This window comes from Oncorhynchus mykiss, chromosome 29, assembly GCF_057628025.1.
Source record: "Oncorhynchus mykiss isolate SJ-2025 chromosome 29, ASM5762802v1, whole genome shotgun sequence".
NCBI lineage: Eukaryota > Metazoa > Chordata > Actinopteri > Salmoniformes > Salmonidae > Oncorhynchus > Oncorhynchus mykiss.
This window is the reverse complement of record NC_143050.1, coordinates 40149920-40174481: the sequence shown is the minus strand read 5'-3', so window position 1 is coordinate 40174481 and position 24562 is coordinate 40149920. Positions and strand designations below refer to the sequence as shown.

General features: G+C 42.0%; 2 protein-coding genes across 8 annotated transcripts; one reads left to right on the top strand and one right to left on the bottom strand.

The window, feature by feature from the left end:
• The first annotated feature begins 1998 nt into the window (after positions 1 to 1998).
• Positions 1999 to 18871, top strand: hexb (hexosaminidase subunit beta). Of its 7 annotated transcripts, none has more exons than XR_016493386.1 (15): positions 2447 to 2807; positions 3054 to 3199; positions 3831 to 3896; positions 4339 to 4385; positions 4697 to 4807; positions 4939 to 5040; positions 5369 to 5501; positions 5705 to 5885; positions 6250 to 6336; positions 6507 to 6579; positions 8606 to 8780; positions 9814 to 9994; positions 10508 to 10598; positions 10724 to 10828; positions 12016 to 12307. XR_016493386.1 is itself a non-coding variant. In XM_021590555.3 (14 exons), exons 1-14 carry the CDS (start codon positions 2554 to 2556, stop codon positions 12077 to 12079), a joined length of 1635 nt encoding a protein of 544 aa, XP_021446230.3. In that variant the 5' UTR covers positions 1999 to 2553; the 3' UTR covers positions 12080 to 12307. The 7 variants fall into 7 exon arrangements, 4 of the variants coding, with proteins under 4 accessions (XP_021446230.3, XP_021446229.3, XP_090083308.1 ...); XR_016493387.1 differs by having other exon boundaries at positions 10241 to 10598; XM_021590555.3 differs by lacking the exon at positions 9814 to 9994 and having other exon boundaries at positions 1999 to 2807.
• Positions 12725 to 24369, bottom strand: gfm2 (GTP dependent ribosome recycling factor mitochondrial 2). The gene is made up of 21 exons (XM_036967444.2): positions 23998 to 24369; positions 23801 to 23879; positions 23657 to 23702; positions 23447 to 23544; positions 23162 to 23287; positions 22941 to 23029; positions 22642 to 22730; positions 22457 to 22517; positions 22149 to 22334; positions 21916 to 21996; positions 21676 to 21824; positions 21212 to 21352; positions 20853 to 20952; positions 20258 to 20447; positions 20024 to 20100; positions 19730 to 19868; positions 19437 to 19628; positions 19221 to 19336; positions 16054 to 16236; positions 15632 to 15798; positions 12725 to 15192 (listed from the first exon to the last, which is right to left on the bottom strand). Exons 1-20 carry the CDS (start codon positions 24055 to 24057, stop codon positions 15670 to 15672), a joined length of 2331 nt encoding a protein of 776 aa, XP_036823339.2. The 5' UTR covers positions 24058 to 24369; the 3' UTR covers positions 12725 to 15192; positions 15632 to 15669.
• Between the last annotated feature and the right edge of the window lie 193 nt (positions 24370 to 24562).

The window sequence follows — 24562 nt, the reverse complement described above, 5'->3', positions numbered from 1 at the left end:
TCTTTTATGTTTTTGTTTTATTATTTCACTGCTATACTGTGTTCGATTTTGTATAGCCATATTGTCTCAAGAGGACCACAATGGAAAATAAGTCCCAGACTTTATTGTGTGTTATCCTCGGTGCTTGTTTTTTTTTAAATGGTTGAATTAATAAACTAAACTAAACTGTTGTTGGGGTATGGCAACACCATTCAAACACAGAAAAACTGCTTTAGACACCTTGCTCTTTGAAGTTTGTAGAATCGACCCTCAAGCATGAAAACAAGAACATGTCCTTGCATCAGAAATTAAAATATGAGGCGATGCAATATTCTGCAGTGTCCTAACAAATACATTTTAGACTATGTTAATGGCCATCAGAGTTCTTTCTATAAGCAAAATGAAAGACCATATAATCAGTATCAAAGTACAAACCCCTCGGTATGCATCTGTAACGGATGTGAAACGGCTAGCTTAGTTAGCGTGGGCGCTAAATAGCGTTTCAATCAGTGACGTCACTTGCTCTGAGACCTTGAAGTAGTAGTTCCCCTTGCTCTGCAAGGGCCACGGCTTTTGTGGAGCGATGGGTAACGATGCTTCGTGGGTGTCAGTTGTTGATGTGTGCAGAAGGTCCCTAGTTCGCGCCCGGGTATGGGCGAGGGGACGGTCTAAAATTATACTGTTACATTGGTGCCGTGACCCGGATTACTGGTTGCTGCGGAAAAAGGAGGAAGGTCAAAAGGTGGGTGAGTGTAACGGATGTGAAACAGTTAGCGTGGGCGCTAAATAGCGTTTCATTCAGTGACGTCACTTGCTCTGAGACCTTGAAGTAGTAGTTCCCCTTGCTCTGCAAGGGCCGCGGCTTTTGTGGAGCGATGGGTAACGATGCTTCGTGGGTGTCAGTTGTTGATGTGTGCAGAAGGTCCCTAGTTCGCGCCCGGGTATGGGCGAGGGGACGGTCTAAAATTATACTGTTACACATCCAGGAGTAATGTAATATTCCAAACATATTATATTGCAAGATGTTGCAAAATGTTGATACACTTCAATATCGTATACACACAAAATAGAAGTTTAAGACAGTTAAATATCATACATATCATTGAAAATATGAAATATATCAGAATTGTTCATTGTAAATAATGTTTGTTTAGCATTGGCTCTTTTAGAATAATTACATTTTTGGGGAAGGAAAACCATTTCACTCATATTGTAAATAGTTATAGATCATATTTCATAGAAATCTTGAAACACTGGACAGCTACCTTAAGTGGAATATACATTTTGCATGCCTGGGCCTTACAGCATAAATTAGTTCATATTTGTGAAATTGTACAGACACCACAGCACAATATGATTTAGATATATATACTGTACATTACTTGGCATGCAACATTGACAACATTTGAAAAGCTTAACTGTAGAAAGATCTTGTCTGATCAAATTCTCCCAAATCAAGTTAGAAATTGTGAAATGTGGAGATTTTATTTTTTTTACCTTTATTTAACTAGGCAAGTCAGTTAAGAACAAATTCTTATTTACAATGATGGCCTACCAAAAGGTAAAAGGCCTCCTGGGGGACAGGGGCTGGGATTAAAAAATATATATTAGATATAAGTATAGGACCAAACACACATCATGACAAGAGAGACAACACACCACTACATAAAGAGAGACCTAAGACAACAACATAGCAAGGCAGCAACACATGACAACATGGTAGCAGCACAAAACATGGCACAAAAATCATTGTGCACAGACAACAGCACAAAGGGCAAGAAGGTAGACACTTATACATCACGCAAAGCAGCCACAACTGTCATTAAGAGTGTCCATGATTGAGTCTTTGAATGAAGAGATATCGATGAAGAATGAAAACCTAAATGATACGGAAACAACTTTGAAACTTCATCATCACCAATGATTTTGTGAATCACTTATTTAAATGACAACAACGCCACTTGCTGGACAAAATTCACGCTTGAGGGTTGAGCCTGCAAAGTTCAAAGAGCAAGGAGTCTTTATAGCTGAACATCGAGCATTCGTTTGTTTAGGCAGCCGGTAATATGTGACCATAAGAACTGTCATAAGATTACCTTTCAACCTGCTTCTTATGTATTTTGTCCATTTGCTTATTGTTCCCTAATTTATTTCTGTGGCAATAAGTCTTCGGTACATCTGGTGAGAATAATTATGAAAATTAACATATCTAATCATGGTGTGGTGTGTTTCTGCAGATATTCTCGACATTAGTTAGTAAGTATTTACAATAAATAGCCTCGGTATCTGACTGAGGACATTTTTAACTCTCAGGAATAACCAGAATAAATTGTTTTATGCATATATGAATTTAACAAACAATTACACTATGCGTTCACGAATACATCACATTATATATTGTTTTACGGTTTTTGCTCAATAATTAATTTTTTTAAATGCAATGTTCTGATTTGTTAGTTAACATTTCCGCGTTGATTTTAAGCCCCGCCCTCTCCAGGCTATATTACCAAAACACCCCCACTGTCTCGCCAGTTGTCAGCTGACTGGTAGTTGGCAATACAGTAGTTGTACATCATGATCGCGACGCTGAAGTTTACAGCATTATTACTTGCTGTTGTTGTCTGCCGGGCAACGCAAGATTATGGTTATAAAGATGTCGAGGAACCTACCCTGGGCGATTCTCAATATGGATCTCTCTGGCCGTTGCCTCAGAAAGTCCAAATGTCAACGGTAGCATTCAAACTCAGCGGTGTTAGTTTCCAGATAGTTGACGCGAAAGAATCGTCTTCCGGTGCGAGCTGCAGCCTTCTTCAAAATGCATATCGAAGGTAATATGTGATTATTTTCAAAGACACTGTAATGTAAATGTTTGTTTGGCGTTGGCTCTGTTAAATTTGAAATCATTCACGTTTGAGTTAAATTGTATTAAAATACAACTTAAGTGAAAGCCTACTTCTGAAAAACGTGTGCTGAATAGAGCTATAACTGTTGAATGTGTTATATGCACAGAAATTCCCCGTTTTTTTCACATACAGTCACGTGAACTGGTTTGTTCTTCCTTCCTTGTCCTGCAGGTATGACGAATACATATTCCCAATTTCCAGAATGCAAGGGCAAAACAAAAAGAAGGCATTTGCCTCTGTGTCTGAGTTACAGGTGTGGATCACATCAGCTGACTCTGAGTGTGACAACTACCCAAGTGTGACATCTGACGAGTCATGTGAGTGCCCTGGCATGATGTTTGTCTTCCTTGTTGGTGCTCTAAGCCAGGTACCGTATTCACAAAGCATCTCGGATATAGGATCAGATTTCCCTTTTAGATCATAATGAATAGGATTATATGTACAGGGAGACCTGCTCCGAGATCAGCGCTTTTCCTCTGAATTCAGACCCAAGTTTGCAAGGTTGGGACTCTAGCAGGGTAAATACAAATAGCAGAGTCTTCACAAGTATAGTCGAGGGGCCTTCCCAGTGGGATTGAGGCCCAGGTCTCGTCATCCTACATCAGTGTTTAGGAAGGTATTATCCCCCAGTAGACAGAGAAAGATTACCTAGAATGTCTTGGAAGATAATAGGTCAGTAGGCATAAGACCACCAGATCTTTGTTGTTAAGACACTTAGCTACTGTTTCATGAATGCACACCACTAGTACACGTGCAAGTTTGGTCTTAGCTGTGTCTTAAGGCCCCAGACTAAAAAAGAGAAACTAACATGCATTTACTTACTCATCAAAGAAGAAACATCCACTTACCTAGATGGGTAACAGTGACATATGCATGCAATTTAAATCAGTGGGCATTATCAGATAAAACCATAGGATTGACAGTCTTCTTTCTGCTGCCTGTCCACAGACGAACTCTCGGTGGACTCTCCTGTTGCTGTGCTGAAAGCACCTAAGGTGTGGGGCGCGCTGAGAGGTAGGGGTCATGGCTTTTATGCTATACACACATACTGTTTTGCTAAGTTTAGTTGTGAAAGAAGTTTGGTCACACCTGTGAGGCCTTCCTCTATTTACATACCTATATTGTTATAATGTTTCACTTGTTTTCATAACGCTTGTGCAACTTCTGTGGTTGCGTTGCATAGCATCTTGTGTCTTGACCTTGAAAGCTACAGGAAATGTTGTAATTCATACCTACGTACTGAGAGGAAAGCTTGCAAGTTAGCATTTCATTGTACTGTGTACAGCACTACACTGTATCCTGTGCAGATTACAATAAACTTTGATTAGATTTGAGACTATATACATATCCAAGCTGTTTACAGTGTGTTGTAAAGCATGTGTTTACAATCCTGTTGTGGTTGTTCTGTGATTCTGTTGATTAATCATTGTCTATGTGTCTCACTTTTTATTACCAGGTCTGGAGACTTTTAGCCAGTTGGTGTATGAGGATAAATATGGAGCAGTAAGTTGACATGAATGCCATATGAATAGAGTTTGTTAAACAAGGAGGCCTCGCTCATGCCTGAACACAAGTCACATGATGGAGGAAGTAGCCTACCTTACTGGTTTACAGTAGCTCTATTCCAAGTCATTCTAATGCATCAACGCATTTGGCAATTCAGTTCCCAGCAACTTAGCAAGCTATTTTCAATTCCACATTGTGGTTTTTGCCTCAGAAGTATTAATCAAATTGATTAAATTGTAGAAATATTTCAATGGTACTTCTATTTTTTTTAATGGATCATTTTCAATTTCTTTGTTTTATTTTCACAGAAAAGCATCAATAGGACAGAGATCCAGGACTTTCCACGGTTTACACATCGAGGCCTCTTATTGGACAGCTCTCGTCACTTCCTGCCCATCAAAGTCATCTTAGCCAATCTGGTTAGAGGACGATACATGCGATTTCAGTTCACTTTGTTGTTGTTATGGTTAAATTAATTTGTATATTAATGGCATAACATTACATAACATAATGTCATCATCAACCTCATTCTCCCCTTACCCACACACAGGAAGCAATGGCGTGGAACAAATTCAATGTGTTCCACTGGCACATAGTAGATGACCCCTCCTTCCCCTACATGAGCCGTACCTTCCCACAGCTGAGCCAGCAGGTGAGTGGGTAGGCAGACGTTGTTATCAATAGCCTGGTCCCATTTAAGCTGCTATACCTACAGCTTTCACACACCTGAAAAGACCAGATGGGCAAAGGTCATACGGCAAAAAATGTAATGCTGAAAAGTATATGGTGGGAGTGTCACAAGCCTTGTGGTCTTGGTGGATCTATCACTGTATTGCTTACAACAAATCAGTCATTTCAAAGTTGTAAATGTGTAAGGGCTAGTGTAAAGGTATAAACTACTCAATGCATATCCATATGTATATAATGATTCCCTTTTGTGTATGACAGCTTTTGTTTTGATGTATCGTTTTTTTCTGCAGGGAGCATACCACCCGTACACGCATGTGTACACGCCCTCTGACGTGAAGATGATCATTGAGTTTGCTCGCCTCAGGGGCATTCGTGTCGTCTCTGAGTTTGACACCCCTGGACACACTCAGTCATGGGGCAAAGGTGAGTGTGGGGTCACTTAGGGGTTATTTCAGATGTAAGTCCTCTGGCTGTATCAAGGGGTTCATTTCTAGGGGGTCAGGGTAGTCTTTTGTCCTTTTAGGCATGCACATTTGCATAATGTTTTTGTATGAATTGAAATGAAATATGCAGCTACCTGATATTGCATTGGTTTTATCTGCTCCTCTCTCATGCCCCCTTTCCAGGCCAGAAGGACCTACTGACCCCCTGTTATTCTGGAGCCAGCCCCTCTGGCTCGTTTGGACCGGTCAACCCTATCCTCAACACCACCTATGACTTCATGGCCATGTTCTTCAAGGAGGTCAGCACAGTGTTCCCCGATGCCTATATCCATCTAGGAGGAGACGAGGTTGACTTCAGCTGCTGGTGAGAGGCTTATAAGGACATTTTATATTCGTAATTTAGCAGACACTTTTATCCAGGGTGACTGGCAATCGGTGCATATAACAACTATGTTGAGCAGGGAGAAACAACCACATAAGTCATTGCTAGTAGACCCTAGCAGATATTTATTTCAAACGTTACTTAATCAAAGTCTAAATATTCAGCACCAACTGACCCACAGACTCCTTATCCACTACAAAGGTACAGTATATGACCACAATTGTCAACAGCCATGTGACTCTGGCTTGTTTGACAGTCAATGGAAATGAAAACGGTACTGTAGGCTGTCTCCGCCAACATCAAGCACATCAATAAAAACACTACTTTCTGCCTCTGTGATCCACAGGAAGTCCAACCCAGACATCCAGAAGTTCATGGCGCAGCAAGGCTTTGGGACGGACTACAGCAAGCTGGAGTCTTTCTACATTCAGAGGTGTGTGGCTTCAGTTAGACATGGCCTTAAAGTGAAGCAAATGATAAGTAATTCGGCCAACCTAAAATAAAAAACCCACTAACTTCCGCATATTCTAAAAAATGTCCCACTCTATTGTCCAAAGATGAATTATTCATATTATCATGTGGTTATTTTCTGTCACATGATAGGCTCTTGGATATTGTCACCACTACCAACAAGGGCTACATGATCTGGCAGGAGGTGATTGACAATGGAGTTAAGGTAACGGAGCAGCAGCATTTATTAGCACAGGCAGAGGGAAAAGCAGCCTCTCTGATATTTAGAAATCCGACTAATTTTCTGAAGTGAAATTCTAATAGTTCTATGATCAAAATATCTTCAGTTATCGTTGAAGTCGGAAGGTTACATACATTTAAACTCGTTTTTCAACCACTCCACAAATTTCTTGTTAACACACTATAGTTTTGGCAAGTCGGTTAGGACATCCTACTTTGGGCATGACACAAGTAATTTTTCCAACAATTGTTTAAAGACAGATTTATTTCTCTTATTCACTATCACAATTCCAGTGAGTCAGAATTTTACAAACTAAATTGGCTGTGCCTTTTAAACAGCTTGGGAAATGATGTCATGGCTTTAGAAGCTTCTGATAGGCTAATTGACATCATTTGAGTCAATTGTATTTCAAGGCCTACCTTCAAACTCAGTGCCTTTTTGCTTGACATTCTGGGAAAATCAAAAGAAATCAGCCAAGACCTCAGGAAAAAAAATTGTAGACCTCCACAAGTCTGGTTCATCCTTGGGTGCAATTTCCAAACGCCTGACGGTACCACGTTCATCTGTACAAACAATAGTATGCAAGTATAAACACCATGGGACCATGCAGCTGTCATAACGCTCTGGAAGGAGATGCGTTCTGTCTCATAGAGATGAACGCACTTTGGTACAAATCAATCCCAGAACAACAACAAAGGACCTTGTGAAGATGCTGGAGGAAACCGGTACAAAAGTATCTATATCCACAGTAAAATGAGTCCTATATCGACATTACCTGAAAGTCCGCTCAGCAAGGAAGAAGCCACTGCTCCAAAACCACCATAAAAAAGCCAGACTACGGTTTGCCACTTTACATGGGGACAAATATCATACTTTTTGGAGAAATGTCCTCTGGTCTGATGAAGAAAAAAAAATGCTGTTTGGCCATAATGACCATTGTTATGTTTGGAGGAAAAAGGGGGAGGCTTGCAAGCCGAAGAACACCATCCCAACCGGGAAGCACGGGGGTGGCAGCATCATGTTGTGGGGGTTCTTTGCTGCAGGAGGGACTGGTGCACTTCATAAAATAGATGGCATCATGAAGAAGTAAAATTATGTGGATATATTGAAGCAACATCTCAAGACATGAGTCAGGAATTTAAAGCTTGGTTGTAAATGGGTCTTCCAAATGGACAATGACCCCAAGCATACTTCCAAAGTTGTTGTCCTTAAGCCATTTTGCCACAAAGTCAAGGTATTGGAGTGACCCATCAAAGCCCTGACCTCAATCCTATAGAACATTTGTGGGCAGAACTGAAAAGGCGTGTGCGAGCAAGGAGGCCTACAAACCTGGCTCAGTTACACCAACTCTGTCAGGAAGAATGGGCCAAAATTCAGCCAACTTATTGTGGGAAGCTAAACAATTTAAAGGCAATGCTACCAAATACTAATTGAGTAAATGTAAATGTCTGACCCACTGGGAATGTGATGAAAGAAAGAAATCATTCTCTCTACTATTATTCTGACATTTCACATTCTTAAAATAAAGTGGTGATCCTAACTGACCTAAGATGGGCATTTGTACTAGGATTAAATGTCAGGTATTGTGAAAAACAGAGTTTAAATGTATTTGGCTAAGGTGTATGTAATCTTCTGACTTTAACTGTACCTTATTCACTTCTTACCTGGTATTTACATACGTAGTAGTGCATGTGGCTTCATGGCTTGGCTCCTGTGTGTGTATGTATATATATATATATATATATATATATATATATCTCTCCTAACCACCACCAGACCTGTGTTTCAAATACTGAAAAAAAAGTATTTATCTGTGCCTGTTTGAGCTTGCCTGGCTTAATAAACCAATAGAAAAGTCCCAGAACTGCAAATCCCGCCCATCTGGCACTCCAGGCAGACTCAAGCTAGCGCTCAAAGTATTAGAATAAATGATTTCAAACCAATGTCTGACCACCACAGCCGCAAATAATAAACATGCTTTCTGAGTAACATATCAGTGTAATACTTGCAGCTGAAGTCAAACACAGTAGTGCATGTGTGGATGGGAAACAAGTTTGAAGAGGAGCTTCAGAAGGTGACGGAGGCGGGCTTCACCACCATCCTCTCCGCCCCCTGGTACCTAGATTACATTAGCTACGGACAGGACTGGCAGAAGTACTACAAGGTCGAGCCACTCAGCTTCAATGGTCAGTTATCTTCATCAGACACCTCCCTTTTGTTGGACCCCAGTAAGATTAGCTGACGTTATGGCGTCAGCTAATGGGGATCCTAATAAAAATTTTAAAAAAGTAATCTTTAATGTTTAAAAAAAGAGGACCGGGTTCTAGGAGATCTGGAATAGCTCTGAGTTTTGGACTAACATTGCCACGGTTGAAAATGCAAAAATTGTCCTTTCAAATTTGAATGACTTCATTCAACAGGTCTGCACTTGAATATTTCACCGCTGTATCATATTGAAACATCTGCTCTCTGGACCAAAGTCGTAGTGTATAGAGACATGGTTCTTGTTGGAAGTTTTTTTTGTGTGTGTGTTTTAGACCAGCACGGTAAACCTGACATACACATTTTTTGTATCCAGCTTTGGTTCATGGTAAAGATGGAGGTTGTTGGGTAAACCAGTTAGGGCTGTGCATTGCCTTTGCTTGGTATTCATTTTGGTTCTGGTCTAGGTTGAGGCCTATGGCTGTCTTGTTTGTGGTTTGTACTGGGACATTGAACTTCTTGATTTGATCATTGTTGCTTGCTGCAGCGCGTTTGGCGTACATGATTCATGGCTTCACAGCGCTGCTCTTATTTCGGGGTACATTCAAGATCAGCAACACTGTAACATGTTGAACATTGTAAGCAAGAAGTTGACGTGAAACCTTATAAATCCAGCCAACTTCAGAACTTTACTCCATTTGTTTTGTGATGCCCCACCATGAAAAGAGAGACACCCATGTGTTGAAAACCACCTCACTGGAAGCATCTTGCAAGGGGACAGCTTCAATTTGTCACTTCTCTACAATGTTGTTTTGCGTCTTGAATGTACCCAGAGGCACGCTTATCCATGGAGGGCTCTCCTGTGGCATATTCTTTCTTTCTTTTTAAGTTTCTTCACCCCCCCCCCAAAAAAAAAATTACTAGTAGTACTAATACTACACCTAAATACTAAGGATACTCCTCAATCACACGTTGCATGTGTATCTACAGTATGTGATGTGTCTCTACTGTATGTAGCTGAAGGCAGACACGCTAATCCACGTGTGGAAAGGCAACCAGCAGCAGTACCAGGCTGAGATGGCAAGGGTCACAGCATCAGGCTACCAGGCCCTGCTCTCCACACCCTGGTACCTGAACCGCATCTCCTACGGCCAAGACTGGCAGGCCGCTTACAAGGCAGACCCACAGGACTTTAATGGTGTGTGTGTGTCTATCTGGACACTTGGCAGATGCTTTATTTCTGAAAAAAATACTACTCTTTGCTGTGTTATTTATTTTTTTTAAAAATATGGTTGGAGTTTTATATTTTACATCGACTGGTCGCGACGCTTAGCGCGATACCTCACTGTATATTTACATTAGGGCAGCAAGGACCAATACATTGACTTTTATTGTTTGTGATAAAGGAAGACTTTGCCCTAACCATGCTGTTCTAAATTGATAGACCTGTGTCATACGAGTCCGCTAAGGTCCAACCCACCTGCTCTGAGCCTGAACAGGGAAAACGCCTTCCGTGCCAAAAGCCATCCACTTCTGTCTTGTGATCCGATGGTCATGCGTTTTTATTTCTGTGCAACCCTGTTGACTGAAGTAGTAGAATGAATAACTCCATTCACATCATTTAAAGATTAAATGCAGAAATGGGCATACAGAAACTTTTCCGTGTGATTGCCTCCTGACCCCTGAATTACATTTGACCTTGTGAACCCAGGCACAGATGCTCAGAAGAAGCTGGTAGTCGGCGGAGAGGCCTGTCTGTGGGGGGAATACGTGGACGCTACCAACCTGACCCCCAGACTCTGGTACACTGCAGACAAACCCAAATGTTTAAAAAAAAAAATCTTAGAAGATACCTTTCCTCTCCATCCATTTTACACTGCACTGTCTGTAATATTAGTCTGTGAAGATGTTTCTCTCCTATCCCCAGGCCCCGTGCCAGTGCTGTGGGGGAGCGGTTGTGGAGTGACAAGGATGTGAAAGACACAAACGATGCTTATAGTCGTCTGATCCAGCACCGCTGTCGCATGGTCCAGTAAGTCGCCCCCATAGAGAAACGTACTGTTCCATTTAATTATGTGGTGCGCCCCCCTTATAAGAATTGGGGCAAAAAAACTCTTGACTCAAGTATACAGTTGTGGTGAAAAGTTTTGAGAATGACACAAATATTAATTTCCACAAAGTTTGCTGCTTCATTGTCTTTAGATATTTTTGTCAGATGTTAGTATGGAATACTGAAGTATAATTACAAGCATTTCATAAGTGTCCAAAGGCTTTTATTGGCAATTACATGAAGTTGATGCAGAGTCAATATTTGCAGTGTTGACCCTTTTTCAAAACCTCGGCAATCCGCCCCGGCATGCTGTCATTTAACTTCTGGGCCACATCCTGACTGATGGCAGCCCATTCAGGGATTCAGAGAAATTAACCTTTTGCAGAATATCAGTCTGTCCCAGATGTTTTTCCTGGAGAGAAGTGGCTTCTTTGCTGCCCTTGACACCAGGCCATCCTCCAAAAGACTCACTATGTGTGCAGATGTACTCACACCTGCCTGCTGCCATTCCTGAGCAAGCTCTGTACTGGTGGTGCCCCGATCCCGCAGCTGAATCAACTTTAGGAGATGGTCCTGGCGCTTGCTGGACTTTCTTGGGCGCCCTGAAGCCTTCATCACAACAACCTCTCTCCTTGAAGTTCTTGATGATCTGATAAATGGTTGATTTAGGTGCAATCTTGCTCGCAGAAATATCCTTGCCTGTGAAGCCCTTTTTGTGCAACGCAATGATGACGGCACGTGTTTCCTTGCAGATAACCATGATTGACAGAGGAAGAACAATGATTCCATGCACCACCCTCCTTTTGAAGCTTCGTCTGTTATTCAAACTCAATCAGCATAACAGAGTGATCTCCAGCCTTGTCCTCAACACTCACACTTGTGTTAACGAGAGAATCACTAACATGTCAGCTGGTCCTTTTGTGGCAGGGCTGAAATGCAGTGGAAATGTTTTTGGGGGGGATTCAGTTCATTTGCATGGCAACGAGGGACTTTGCAATTAATTGCAATTCATAACATTTCTGGAGGAAATACAAACTGAGGCAGCAGACTTTGAAAATGTAAATTTGTCATTCTCAAAGCTTTTGGCCACGACTGTACAATGTGGTAACACCCTCTCTTTTCTTCCTGTCTTTTCTCTTCCCCCCTTCTGTCTTCTCTTGCTCTACTAGGCGTGGTATACCAGCTGAGCCTCTGTTTACAGGTTACTGTGCACATGAGTACAAAGGGGTATGAGCTGACAGCCACTGTGGGGCTACAACCTGAGAAGCAGCGTTAACCACAATGAGAGAGAAATAATCTCACAAATCAAACTTGATTGTCTTCATTGATGCACTGATATGAGCCAAATTCTGCCTTTTTAATTTTTTTCAGAACAATCCTCATTGCAATGTCACAAATTGATTGGTGTGTAGGAACACCTTTTTATATTAATGTTTATGAATTAAAAGAAACTTTTGCAAAGTTTGTCTGTGTAAACACTACAGTGATAGACACCCGAAGTGCGACGCAGTTTACCGATTCATGGAAATTACACATTGGAACACATCTTTTATACAATTGCTATACATTTAATGACTGATACCGCCACTTCTACAATATGTTCAACAGAAGTACTGAATGCCCACATGCATGTTCTTGACCCGATTTTCATGTTTGCACAGCAAACACCCTCACGGGAGTATTTACAGTGCCTTCAGAAATGATTCATACCCATAAACTTTTTCCACATTGTTTTATCATAGCCTGCATTGAAAATGTCACTGGCCCATATTGTCAAAGTGGAATTATGTTTTTTTTAAATGAAATGTCTTGATTCAACCCCATTTGTTATGGCAAGCCTAAAGTTCAGGAGCAAAGATGTTCTTACGTTGCATGGACTCCGTGTGCAATAGTGTTTTTTATTTAACCTTGAAGTAGGCAAGTCAGTTAAGAACAAATTCTTATTTACAATGACTGCCAAACCCATATGATGCTGGGAGAATTGTGCACCACACTATGGGACTCCCAATCGCGGCCGGCTGTGATACAGCCTGGATTTAAACCAGGGACTGTAGTGACGCCTCTTGCACTGAGTTACTCGGGAGCCCCTGTTTAACAGTTTTTGAATGACTACCCCATCTCTATACCCCACACATACAATTATCTGTAATTCCTCAGTCAAGCAGTGAATTTCAAACAGATTTAACCACAAAGACCAGGGAGGTTTTCCAATGCCTTGCAAAGTAGGGCATGTATTTTTTCAAAAGCAGACAAATATCCCTTTGAGCATGGTGAAGTTATCGATACACCCAGTCACCACAAAGATACAGGCGTCCTTCCTATCTCGGTTGCCGGAGAAGGAAACCGCTCATTTCACCATAAAGGCCAACGGTGACAAAAACAGTTAAGAGTTTGATGGGAGAAAACTGAGGACGGCTCAACATCATTGTAGTTAAACCACAATACTAACCTAATTGACAAAAGTGAAAAGAAGGAAACATTTGCAACAAGGCACTAAAGCAGGGTTTCCCAAACTCGGTTCTGGGGCCCCCCCTGGGTGCACATTATACACTGCTCAAAAAAATAAAGGGAACACTAAAATAACACATCCTAGATCTGAATGAATGAAATATTCTTATTAAATACTTTTTTTCTTTACATAGTTGAATGTGCTGACAACAAAATCACACAAATTATCAATGGAAATTAAATTTATCAACCCATGGAGGTCTGGATTTGGTTTCACACTCAAAATTAAAGTGGAAAACCACACTACAGGCTGATCCAACTTTGATGTAACGTCCTTAAAACAAGTCAAAATGAGGCTCAGTAGTGTGTGTGGCCTCCACGTGCCTGTATGACCTCCCTACAACGCCTGGGCATGTTCCTGATGAGGTGGCGGATGGTCTCCTGAGGGATCTCCTCCCAGACCTGGACTAAAGCATCCGCCAACTCCTGGACAGTCTGTGGTGCAATCTGCGCAGTCTGTTGGTGGATGGAGCGAGACATGATGTCCCAGATGTGCTCAATTGGATTCAGGTCTGGGGAACGGGCGGGCCAGTCCATAGCATCAATGCCTTCCTCTTGCAGGAACTGCTGACACACTCCAGCCAAATGAGGTCTAGCATTGTCTTGCATTAGGAGGAACCCAGGGCCAACCGCACCAGCATATACTACGCTAGTGGTAAGGGGTCTGAGGATCTCATCTCGGTACCTAATGGCAGTCAGGCTACCTCTGGCGAGCACATGGAGGGCTGTGCGGCACCCCAAAGAAATGCCACCCCACACCATGACTGACCCACCGCCAAACCGGTCATGCTGGAGGATGTTGCAGGCAGCAGAACGTTCTCCACGGCGTCTCCAGACTGTCACGTCTGTCACATGTGCTCAGTGTGAACCTGCTTTCATCTGTGAAGAGCACAGGGCGCCAGTGGCGAATTTGCCAATCTTGGTGTTCTCTGGCAAATGCCAAACGTCCTGCACGGTGTTGGGCTGTATGCACAACCCCCACCTGTGGACGTCGGGCCCTCATACCACCCTCATGGAGTCTGTTTCTGACCGTTTGCGCAGACACATGCACATTTGTGGCCTGCTGGAGGTGATTTTGCAGGGCTCTGGCAGTGCTCCTCCTTGCACAAAGGCGGAGGTAGCGGTCCTGCTGCTAGGTTGTTGCCCTCCTACGGCCTCCTCCACGTCTCCTGATGTACTGGCCTGTCTCCTGGTAGCGCCTCCATGCTCTGGACACTACGCTGACAGACAAAGCAAACCTTCTTGCCACAGCTTGCATTGATGTGCCATCTTGGATGAGCTGCACTACCTGAGCCACTTGTGTGGGTTGTAGACTCCGTCTCATGCTACCACTAGAGCGAAAGCACCGCCAGCATTCAAAAGTGACCAAAACATCAGCCAGGAAGCATAGGAACTGAGAAGTGGTCTGGTCACCACCTGCAGAACCACTCCTTTATTGGGGGATGTCTTAAATGCCTATAATTTCCACCTGTTGTCTATTCCATTTGCACAACAGCATGTGCAATTTATTGTCAATCAGTGTTGCTTCCTAAGTGGACAGTTTGATTTCACAGAAGTGTGATTGACTTGGAGTTACATTGTGTTATTTAAGTGTTCCCTTTATTTTTTTGAGCAGTGTATATATTTTTTAAGAAACCCTCACTAAAGAAATACTGCAAAAAAATGTGGCAAGGCTTTTGACTTTTGTCCTGAATACAAAGTGTTATGTTTGAGGCAAATCCAATACAACACATACTGAGTACCATTGTCCATTTTTTTCAAGCATAGAGGAAAACTTGGTTCCGTCTGCTTTCCAGCAGACACTGGGAGATGAATTCACCTTTCAGCAGGACAATAACCTAAAAAAACAAGGCCAAATCTACACTGGAGTTGCTTACCAAGAAGACAGTGAATGTTCCTGAGTGTCCGAGTTACGGGTTTGACTTAAATCTACGGCAAGACCTGAAAATGGTTGTCTAGCAATGATGAACAACCAATTTGACAGAGCTTGAATAATTTTGAAAAGAATAATGAGCAAATGTTGCACAATCCAGCTGTGGAAAGCTCTTAAGAGACTCACAGCTGTAAACGCTGCCAAAGGTACTCCTGGTATTCCTGTATTTAATTGTCAATAAATTAGCTGAAATTTCTAAAAACATGTTTTCACTTTGTTATTATGGTGTATTGTATGTAGATGGGTGAGAGAAAAAATATATTTAATCCATTTTGAATTCAGTCCAGCACAACAACATGTATACTTTCTGAAGGCACTGTAAATGGACATTCCTGCTGGCTTACATTTCGCAGAATTACTCTTCCATCTCTGCGTGATGTCATCAGGCGAGGCCAGCCATCTTGTTGAGCAGGGCATTCTGGTGTTGGGGGTTCATGGCCTCATAGATGTCCAGCTGGAGGGAGAAGGTGGCGTTGCCAGAGGTCAGAGTTCGCAGGGCGGTGGAGTAGCCCTGAAACAGAGGAGGAAAGATTAGATCCAAGGAGGGATACTGCAGTGTCACTTTTGCATTTAGATGCATTTAGAATATGCTGAACATGATGCGTCATTCGCAAGCATTGGACTTGATTCGGTAGTAACAAGACGAGAGATGTACAAAACAGAAATAGTGAAACTAATTTTAAAAAAAGCACTTTTATACTATCTTGGTGGTGTTGTCTGCCCTGTCACTACAGGAGGTTTCCACGGCAACATTGAACCAACCTACCATCATCTCAGCCAGGGGTGCGGTGGCAAGCAGCACCTTGCTGTCATGGCGACTCTGGATGTCCCGGATGGCCCCTCGTCTCTGAGCCAGGTCACCCAGCACAGAGCTCAGGTGCTCCTCCCCCACCGTCACCTCCAGTGACATCACAGGCTCCAGCACCTGCCCCCCCGCCTGCCTCAGAGCCTACAGGGGACAGAGACAACACTGTTACTAGCGTAGTATGAGTATGAGTAATAGGGTCACCGTTACTAGCGTAGTATTAGTAATGGTATGAGTAATATGGTCACTGTTACTAGCGTAGTATTAGTAATAGTATGAGTAATAGGGTCACTGTTACTAGCGTAGTATTAGTAATGGTATGAGTAATAGGGTCACTGTTACTAGCGTAGTATTAGTAATAGTATGAGTAATAGGGTCACCGTTACTAGCATAGTATTAGTAATGGTATGAGTAATAGGGTCACTGTTACTAGCGTAGTATTAGTAATGGTATGAGTAATAGGGTCACTGTTACTAGCGTAGTATTAGTAATAGTATGAGTAATAGGGTCACCGTTACTAGCGTAGTATTAGTAATAGTATGAGTAATAGGGTCACTGTTACTAGCGTAGTATTAGTAATAGTATGAGTAATAGGGTCACTGTTACTAGCGTAGTATTAGTAATAGTATGAGTAATAGGGTCACTGTTACTAGCGTAGTATTAGTAATAGTATGAGTAATAGGGTCACTGTTACTAGCGTAGTATTAGTAATGGTATGAGTAATAGGGTCACTGTTACTAGCGTAGTATTAGTAATAGTATGAGTAATGAGGTCACTGTTACTAGCGTAGTATTAGTAATAGTATGTGTAATAGGGTCACTGTTACTAGCGTAGTATTAGTAATGGTATGAGTAATAGGGTCACTGTTACTAGCGTAGTATTAGTAATAGTATGAGTAATGGGGTCACTGTTACTAGCGTAGTATTAGTAATAGTATGAGTAATAGGGTCACTTACTAGCGTAGTATTAGTAATAGTATGAGTAATAGGGTCACTGTTACTAGCGTAGTATTAGTAATAGTATGAGTAATAGGGTCACTTACTAGCGTAGTATTAGTAATAGTATGAGTAATAGGGTCACTGTTACTAGCGTAGTATTAGTAATAGTATGAGTAATAGGGTCACTGTTACTAGCGTAGTATTAGTAATGGTATGAGTAATAGGGTCACTGTTACTAGCGTAGTATTAGTAATAGTATGAGTAATAGGGTCACCGTTACTAGCGTAGTATTAGTAATGGTATGAGTAATAGGGTCACTGTTACTAGCGTAGTATTAGTAATAGTATGAGTAATAGGGTCACCGTTACTAGCGTAGTATTAGTAATGGTATGAGTAATAGGGTCACTGTTACTAGCGTAGTATTAGTAATAGTATGAGTAATAGGGTCACCGTTACTAGCGTAGTATTAGTAATGGTATGAGTAATAGGGTCACTGTTACTAGCGTAGTATTAGTAATAGTATGAGTAATAGGGTCACCGTTACTAGCGTAGTATTAGTAATGGTATGAGTAATAGGGTCACTGTTACTAGCGTAGTATTAGTAATGGTATGAGTAATAGGGTCACTGTTACTAGCGTAGTATTAGTAATAGTATGAGTAATAGGGTCACCGTTACTAGCGTAGTATTAGTAATGGTATGAGTAATAGGGTCACTGTTACTAGCGTAGTATTAGTAATAGTATGAGTAATAGGGTCACTGTTACTAGCGTAGTATTAGTAATAGTATGAGTAATAGGGTCACTGTTACTAGCGTAGTATTAGTAATAGTATGAGTAATAGGGTCACTGTTACTAGCGTAGTATTAGTAATAGTATGAGTAATGGGGTCACTGTTACTAGCGTAGTATTAGTAATAGTATGAGTAATGGGGTCACTGTTACTAGCGTAGTATTAGTAATAGTATGAGTAATAGGGTCACTTACTAGCGTAGTATTAGTAATAGTATGAGTAATAGGGTCACTGTTACTAGCGTAGTATTAGTAATAGTATGAGTAATAGGGTCACTGTTACTAGCGTAGTATTAGTAATGGTATGAGTAATAGGGTCACTGTTACTAGCGTAGTATTAGTAATAGTATGAGTAATGGGGTCACTGTTACTAGCGTAGTATTAGTAATAGTATGAGTAATAGGGTCACTTACTAGCGTAGTATTAGTAATAGTATGAGTAATAGGGTCACTGTTAATAGCGTAGTATTAGTAATAGTATGAGTAATATGGTCACTGTTACTAGCGTAGTATTAGTAATGGTATGAGTAATAGGGTCACTGTTACTAGCGTAGTAATAGTATGAGTAATAGGGTCACTGTTACTAGCGTAGTATTAGTAATAGTATGAGTAATAGGGTCACTGTTACTAGCGTAGTATTAGTAATAGTATGAGTAATGGGGTCACTGTTACTAGCGTAGTATTAGTAATAGTATGAGTAATAGGGTCACTTACTAGCGTAGTATTAGTAATAGTATGAGTAATAGGGTCACTTACTAGCGTAGTATTAGTAATAGTATGAGTAATAGGGTCACTTACTAGCGTAGTATTAGTAATAGTATGAGTAATAGGGTCACTTAATAGCGTAGTATTAGTAATAGTATTAGTAATAGTATGAGTAATGGGGTCACTGTTACTAGCGTAGTATTTGTAATAGTATGAGTAATAAGGTCACTGTTACTAGCGTAGTATTAGTAATAGTATGAGTAATAGGGTCACTGTTACTAGCGTAGTATTACTATAAAATGAAATGTTATTTGTCACATCCGCCAAATACAACAGGTGTAGAACTTACCGTGAAATGCTTACTTAAAATTCCTTAACCAACAGTGCAATTAAGAAAAATAAGAGTTAAGAAAATATTGAATAAATAACAAATACAAAAATAAAAGAGTAACAATAAAATAACAATAACGAGGCTATATACAGGGTGTAATGGTACAGGTTAGTCGAGTTAATATGTACATGTAAGTAGGGGTAAAGAGACGATGCATAGAGCGAGTAGCAGCAGCGTAAAGAAACCCATATTTCTAATGCCTTTCTCCTTCTATCGACACTCACAGAGCCATCACAAGACTACAGTACAGAGGCAGAGATCATCTCACATTGTGTACACAACACTATCATGTGAAGGTGTTAATGTACCTTGAGCATACAGCGGGACACGCAGGCAGACAACATAGCTAGAGACGTCCCCGGCTCCATGCTCACACTCTGGATCATAGTGGACACGCCCTGGACCGGGTAACCAAGCAACGGACCTGGGAGAGTGAGAACATAATGAGTATCAGAATAGGGGCTACAACAGTACAAGACTCATCGAAAATGGGGGTCTTCTTCCATAATCTGTGATGTCGTTACCTTGGAGATAAGAGCTGTTTACGCCGTTCTCCACGGCGTCCCTGACATCAGGGGACAGCTGCTCCTCCACTTCCTCATCGTAGGTGATTTCACAGGAAGTGAGCGAGGAGGAGGAGGAGTCCATGATGGGGCAGACCGCCACACTCACAGTCACCATGTGTCTCCTCTCCCCAACTGTACGGTCCAGCGTGTCTGAAACACACACAAGCAGGAATCAGAATAAGAAGAATCAGTACGATCTACACTGATTGGAAAATATGGTTTCCACCTCCGTACTGATTGGCATACTATACCTGTGGTGGCCATTGATTGGAGGATGGTCTCCCTGTAGGCCACCTGTAGAGGTCCCAGGTGGGTCTCGATGCCGTACTCTCTCCTGATCCGATCATGGAGGATCTCAATGTGCAGCTCTCCCATTCCACACAGAATGGTCTGGCGAAGGAGACGGTACAAAGACCATTAAAACAGATATTGCATATTTTATTAGTCTAATATTATATGCTAGCTAGCTAACATTCATTCAATCAATCACTTTCAACCAAGCAATTAATCAATCATACATGTTCCTCCTGTACAGGTGGTATTACCTGTCCAGAGTCTGAATCTACCCTGACCTTCAGGCTAGGGTCTTCTCTCTGGAGGCAGGTCAGGGCATTCTCCAGATCTAATAGAAAACAGAGGATAATAACATTCATAGGTTGTTATAACAGTGTTACAAGAGTTTTAGGCCAGGTGGCTCAAACAAGCCTGTAGAACAGTGCACGTTATGAGGGGATTTGAGCAGGGATCCCATGCTTAGTAATGGCTGCAGGGACACTGACCTGCCTGTCTAGACATAGTGGGGGGTTCTATGGAGCAGAAGAAGACAGGCTCAGGGACCTCCACTCCAGCCAGCACCAGACTAGCCTGCTCTCCACCCCTCTTCCTCTCCCCCTCCTTCTCGTTCTGGGCCCGCCGGACCGCAGCCACTGCCGAGGCCTTGGAGGACACAATAGTGTCCCCTGTCACTGTCTGAGAGAGAGAGGAATTTTTTGTAAACATAATGAAAGATTGCTTGGAAATTAAAGTGTTTGGTTTAATTGTCAAGCCACTGTCACCCAACAGATTCAAAACAATGTTTCAGTTTCAAAAACATATTACTCTTTACTGAGAATGGATGTGGTTTCAATTCCAATTTATGGGGCAGCAAGTAGCCTAATGGTTAGAGCGTTGAACTAGTAACCGGAAGGTTGCTAGATTGAATCCCCGAGCTGACAAGGTAAAAATCTGTCATTCTGCCCCTGAACAAAGCAGTTCCTGAACAAAGCACTGTTCCTAGGCCGTCATTGTAAATAAGACTTTGTTCTTAACTGACTTGCCTAGTTAAATAAAGGTAAAAAAAAAATCAAAAACAGGTAGTCTCTCAAGAAGTCCTACCTGCTTGAGGCCCACACAGAGTGCAATGTTTCCTGCAGTCAGAGAAGGTATCTCCACATGCTGGTCAGCAAATGGCAGCAGCAGCCGACTCATCCTCTCTCTACAGTGGAGACCAGTGGAATTCAAAATGGCAAGCACAGTAATTAGAAAACTAACAGTACTTGAGTTTATTGGAACAGCCTGAGAATTTGTAAGGTTCACCATTTTAGAGGGCTCCTACTCAGTTATACCCAATGCAACAAAACCTTAAGAGATACAGAGTTAATTCATTGATGAGCATTAATTGAATCCCATTCAGCAAGCTGCTGTAGCAGTAAGCAGGTATTGGGTAGTAGTGGGATGGTGATGGACCTACGTACGTGTTGTTCCTGTTGATGTTGAGGACAGCAGACTGGGGCTTCATGGTCCCAGAGTAGATCCTCACAAACACCAGAGGACCTCGCTGCTTGTCATGCACCACCTTGAAGGCCAGGGCACACAGGTCATCCTGGTACCAACGCCTGTGTGAAGGGAATAGACCAAGCTGAATCAAACTGGGTCTGACTCAAGAATAAATCCCTGACTGATATATGTGGTAGAGAAGAGTAGTGGCTTCAGCCCAATGATATGGATCAGATTGAATTACATTTTGGTTAGGTATCCCACAAAATAATTTTATAGAAAAGTCCTATTGGGGTTAGAGCTGAGTGGGCTATTATGGATAACACACTTTGTTGACTCTACAAGGTAAAGGATAAATGTTACTCACACCATGGTGCCTCCTGTTGGGGGCGAGGAGATAGGCTGTGATGGAGTTCTGGTTAGGGGTAGAGGATGTACTCACACTAGGTCGTGGTGCCTCTCGTTTGGGGCAGGGAGGTAGGCTGTGATGGCGTCCAGGAGAGGCTGAACACCTTTGTTCCTCAGAGAGCTCCCACAGAGCACAGGGACTCCTTTACGTGCCAGAGTCACCCTCCGCACTGCCTCCTGGAGCTGGAGAATACACAATACACCAGATACACACACAATACCACATGCAGAACTCAGTCCTACTGATATTTTACCTGAGATAAATATTGCTTACTTTGGCAGGAGGTACCGCATCAAAATTTTCACCGTAAACTCCAAGTAACAGCTCCGCAAACTCATCATCCAGATCAGCAACCTGTGTATGAAAAAATGCAAATGCCAACTTTGAAACATAGCATTTACACATGTTTTTACTATACTTATGTTTTTATAGCGATCTAAGCTATCAGCAATAGCATAAAAATAAGCACTCGATGACTGTTGGCATGATGATGTCATTTCCTGTACCTGTTCTATCAGAGCTGCTCTGGCCTCCATAGCGTCCTGAAGAAGTTCCGGGTCATCTGATTGGCTGAGAGATTTGGTCTCAAAGACACGGCCATCCTCTGCTCTGGATTTCACCCGCCACGTCATTTGCTGGTTGGTAATCAAGTCAATCAATCCTGTGAAGCTCTTCCCGCTGCCAATTGGAATCTGTGTAACCAGTTGTTTCTCATTTATACTGTAATGTATGTCATTTGATATGGAGGCATTATCACAGCAGGGAAGCTGAACAATGTAAAATACATAGACGGCCTATTGAGAATGTTGTCTACCTGGAGGAGCACAGGATTGGCTTTCAGTTTCTTCTTTATGCTCTCAATGGAAAAGTGTAAACTATATAGGAAAAATAATATATTTTTTTATCAAAATGAACACTGTAGTCCCAAATCCTAACAGCAAGCAAGCATATGTCTGGTTACAACAGAAGGGAGTCACTATGTGATGCTGGTTGTTTTACCTGGCCCCAGGCTTGTCCATCTTGTTCAGGAAACAGATACAGGGTACATGATGTTTCTCAGCCTGCCGCCACACTGTCAGAGTCTGAGCCTGGTGATATCACAAGACACAACACACAGCCATACCGAGTCACTAACACACACACTTACAATACAATCAACACCTCGATTCTAGGTCAGTTCAATTATAGTCTTTTATTTTATTTATTTTTTTACAGACAATACAGTCAGGTAAACAGAGATGCATAGGCCTATTTCAGTACAGGGTGGGAACATGGCATCGTATCAGGGCTTGACTCACCTCAACGCCAGCAGACGCATCAAACACTGCCACCGCCCCGTCCAACACACGCAGGGCTCGCTCCACCTCCAGAGTAAAGTCAACATGTCCTGAAACACCCACCCACACACACAGTGTTGTACTATGGAGGGTCTATGGGTTGATTTTGTGCCAGGGTTGCCTGTCTATAGGATTCGTGTTTGTGTTTTTGCACGATTTATTGAATGGGACTGGCTCTGTACCTGGCGTATCTATGAGGTTGATCCTGTGCTTTTTCCAGTCGAAGGTGACTGCAGCAGACTGTATGGTGATTCCCCGCTCCCTCTCCTGAACCATGAAGTCTGTCACAGTGTCCCCGTCATCAACATCTGGGAAACAAGAAAAGAGAGAGAAATTGAGTTGCTAGCTTGGGACTCTGTTAAACAATGCAGGAAAAAGCTAACAGAGGACGTGGAATTGAAATTAAATTACTGACCTCAACCTGCTCATCCCCCTACACATGTCTATCCCAATCCCCTCCTACACACCTCCCAAAGCCCTGGTGTATCCAGAGTAATACAGCATTCTCTCTGTGGTGGTGGTCTTCCCTGCATCTATGTGTGCCATGATGCCAATGTTCCGGATTCTGGGGACAAACAATAGTGAGTATTACATCTGATATTAAGGGGCTACCAAGGACCATGAAGTAGGCTATAGAGTAGTAATAAACATAGGCTGGAGCTAGTTTTACCACTTACTTCGATATATCTGGATTGACGACAGCTCGTGGGGATTTGACATCATCTATAGGATATATAATAAAAACGTACAAAGTTGTATTACAAAAGCACTGAGAGATCATCAAAGTTCAGTCTAATATGGGAATGGGACATGTCATATACCTGGCAAAAAGCTGTACTGTCTTCTTCCTTGTAGTCTCCACCTGCACGTCTGTGGTCCATTCTTCAGTAGATCTTTACCCTACGCAACCCAACACAGGGCAATACACATTATCCATAGAAAACAGTAGCGACTAGTGACAAATAGCCAACAGTCTACAGCCTTTTAACCATGTTTGTCCCTGAAATGTAAGTCTTACCCCCCCAACCAGGACACTGAACGTCCCAATGCCTATTCCCAGGACATTCCGAAGTCGCATCTTCAACCTGCTTCGGGCTTACAAACGTATTCCAGTGAAAATATTGTAGACAGTCTTGACATGGACAGGGCAATGTCGACTGCTCTGTGTGAATGTCATTCATCAACCATAAACCCTGTTGGCATTGAACTGGCTGTCAAATAAGGTAAACACATTCTCTAAATGCCGTGCCTCCCGAGAACAATAATCAAAATCAGTATAATGTATTAATTATCTCAAATTATCAACAAAAATATATAATAATATGAATCGACGTTGATTCACGCTTTCCTTATAAAGTGCATCTTCAAAATACACCCCAAGCAGCAGTCCTATCTGAATTTAAGTTCCGGCTTTGACTTTTAAAATAAATGTGTATTTATAGTTTAATAGTTCTGACTATTTTAATAAATAGTAAAACCGTGCTGAATTGTTTTGATAATGATTTGCTCAACTTACTACGAATTACTAATAAATATGCAACGGGACTGCTCAGGAACTCTCGTACCTGGTTTCATTCCGGAAT